This window comes from Brassica oleracea, chromosome C9, assembly GCF_000695525.1.
Source record: "Brassica oleracea var. oleracea cultivar TO1000 chromosome C9, BOL, whole genome shotgun sequence".
Classification (NCBI taxonomy): domain Eukaryota; kingdom Viridiplantae; phylum Streptophyta; class Magnoliopsida; order Brassicales; family Brassicaceae; genus Brassica; species Brassica oleracea.
In genome coordinates, this window is record NC_027756.1 from 28,520,045 (window position 1) to 28,522,254 (window position 2,210).

General features: G+C 39.6%; 1 protein-coding gene across 1 annotated transcript in view; it reads left to right on the forward strand.

Moving 5' to 3' along the window:
• Nucleotides 1-929: 929 nt before the first annotated feature.
• LOC106314727 overlaps nt 930-2,210 on the forward strand; it is a 3,703-nt gene continuing 2,422 nt past the window's right edge. Inside the window, exons 1-2 of the mRNA XM_013752558.1 lie at nt 930-1,525; nt 1,606-1,890. Of these exons, the coding sequence (XP_013608012.1) occupies nt 930-1,525; nt 1,606-1,890 (881 nt within the window). The remainder of the gene's footprint in view (nt 1,526-1,605; nt 1,891-2,210) is intronic.

Sequence of the window (2,210 nt, forward strand, 5' to 3'; positions counted from 1 at the left end):
ACTGCGCCATCCAGTAGATTCTGTTACTTGGCAGTCAATGAATGACAAGTATCCGGCGTTCGCAGCGGAGGAGAGGAACTTGCGACTTGGGCTTTCAACAGATGGGTTTAATCCCTTCAGTATGAAGAACAGCCGATACAGTTGTTGGCCTGTGTTACTAGTGAATTACAACATGGCTCCTCACCTATGTATGAAGGAGGAGAACATAATGCTCAGTCTGCTGATTCCAGGACCCCATCAACCGGGTAATAGTATAGATGTATACTTAGAACCTCTGATAGAAGATTTAAAACATCTGTGGTGCATAGGCGAGTTAACATACGATGCAGTTAGTAAGACAACCTTTACGCTTAAGGCAATGCTTCTTTGGACTATTAGTGATTTCCCCGCATATGGGAATCTTGCTGGTTGTAAAGTGAAGGGTAAGATGGGTTGTCCTATATGCGGGAAGCACACAGATAGTTTGTGGCTGAGTAATAGTAGGAAATTTGTATTTATGGGCCACCGGAAATGTTTGCCTCCCTTACATAGTTTCAGAGGAAAGAAGACTTGGTTTGATGGGAAAACAGAACATGGGACAAAGGGAAGGATACTGACGGGTAGGAATGTCTCATTTGTGCTGAGAAATTACAATAATGTGTTTGGTAACAGAAAACAGTCTGGGAAACAGAGAGCTACTCGAGTTGACATACCATCTGATAACGAGGAGGAACTAAGTGAATCTGATGAAGATGAAGATATAGGAGAGAAAGACGAAGAGGAATTGTCTAGATGGAAGAAACGTTAGATTTTTTTCTCATTGCCTTATTGGGAGGTATGGATAAAAATTCGATTTACAAGATGTTTAATTCTATAACACTTGTTCTGACTGATTTCTTTATTTGCTTTCACATGAGCAGGAGCTACCTGTTCGACATAATCTAGACGTTATGCATGTGGAGAGGAATGTGGCTGCAAGCTTGATTGCCACATTATTACATTGTGGCAATTCAAAGGATGGTCTAAAGGCTAGAAAGGATCTTGAAAGTCTTGGTATCAGGAAGGATTTGCATCCAAAAGCTCAGGGTAAAAGGACATTACTCCCAGCAGCTCCATGGTCTTTGTCAAAGTCAGAGAAACACACATTCTGTAAGCGGCTCTTTGATTTTAAAGGTCCTGATGGCTACTGTGCTAATATATCTAGTTGTATATCATTAGAGGAGTGTAAGGTGATGGGTCTCAAATCTCATGATTATCACGTCCTAATGCAACAACTGCTGTCAGTAGCAATTAGAGGCTTACTATGTAAGGGTCCTAGGGTAGCCATTTTCCGCTTATGCGCTTTCTTCAACCTTCTATGCCAACGAGAACTTGATATGGAACAACTCCAGCTAATGGAAACTGAAATTGTGGAGACTGTTTGCATTTTTGAAAGATTTTGGCCACCTAGTTTCTTCGACATCATGGTTCACTTGTGTGTGCATCTAGGCAGAGAAGCTCGACTTGGTGGTCCTGTCCATTTCCGATGGATGTATCCTTTTGAAAGGTATGTTTTCTTGTGAAAAAAAATATTTATTTATCTTCCAAATGGACTTATAACTAAAATTTTATGTTCACTTAAAACAGGTACATGAAAGTATTGAAAGACTATGTAAGAAACACAGCAAGACTAGAGGGGTGTATAGCTGAGTCTTATCTTGCAGACGAGTGCATGAAGTTCTGCTCGACTTTCTTGAAGACTACAACAAATGTAGAAGAAAAAGAGGACAGAAACACTGAGTATGAGAGCCTTTCCATCCTCGAAGGTCGTCCTATATCAGCTGCCCGCTCATTCCAATTTTCTGATACAGAGTTGAAAATAGCTCATCTTGCTGTAATACAAAACACGGCTATGGTGGATCCATATGTTGAGTAAGTTTCTCTTACTACTTAGAATATTTTTCATTTAAACTTATATTAGATTCCAGTATTGAGGTTTGTTTTTTTCATATGCAAGTGCTCATTTACAACATCTACAAGACTCAAATAGTAGATGTCAACGGGATGCAACTTATTTATGGCGTATGCACACTGAAAAAATCGCGGCGTGGCTAAAGCAACAGGTCTCTTAGTACTGTAAATGTTTTTATTTGATTTTGTACCCATGTAGTTTAGCTGACAAATTTTTATTTTAATAAATTTTAGAAACCCATTGATTCAGCTGATGAGGAAGAGACACTGAAGTGGCTGGC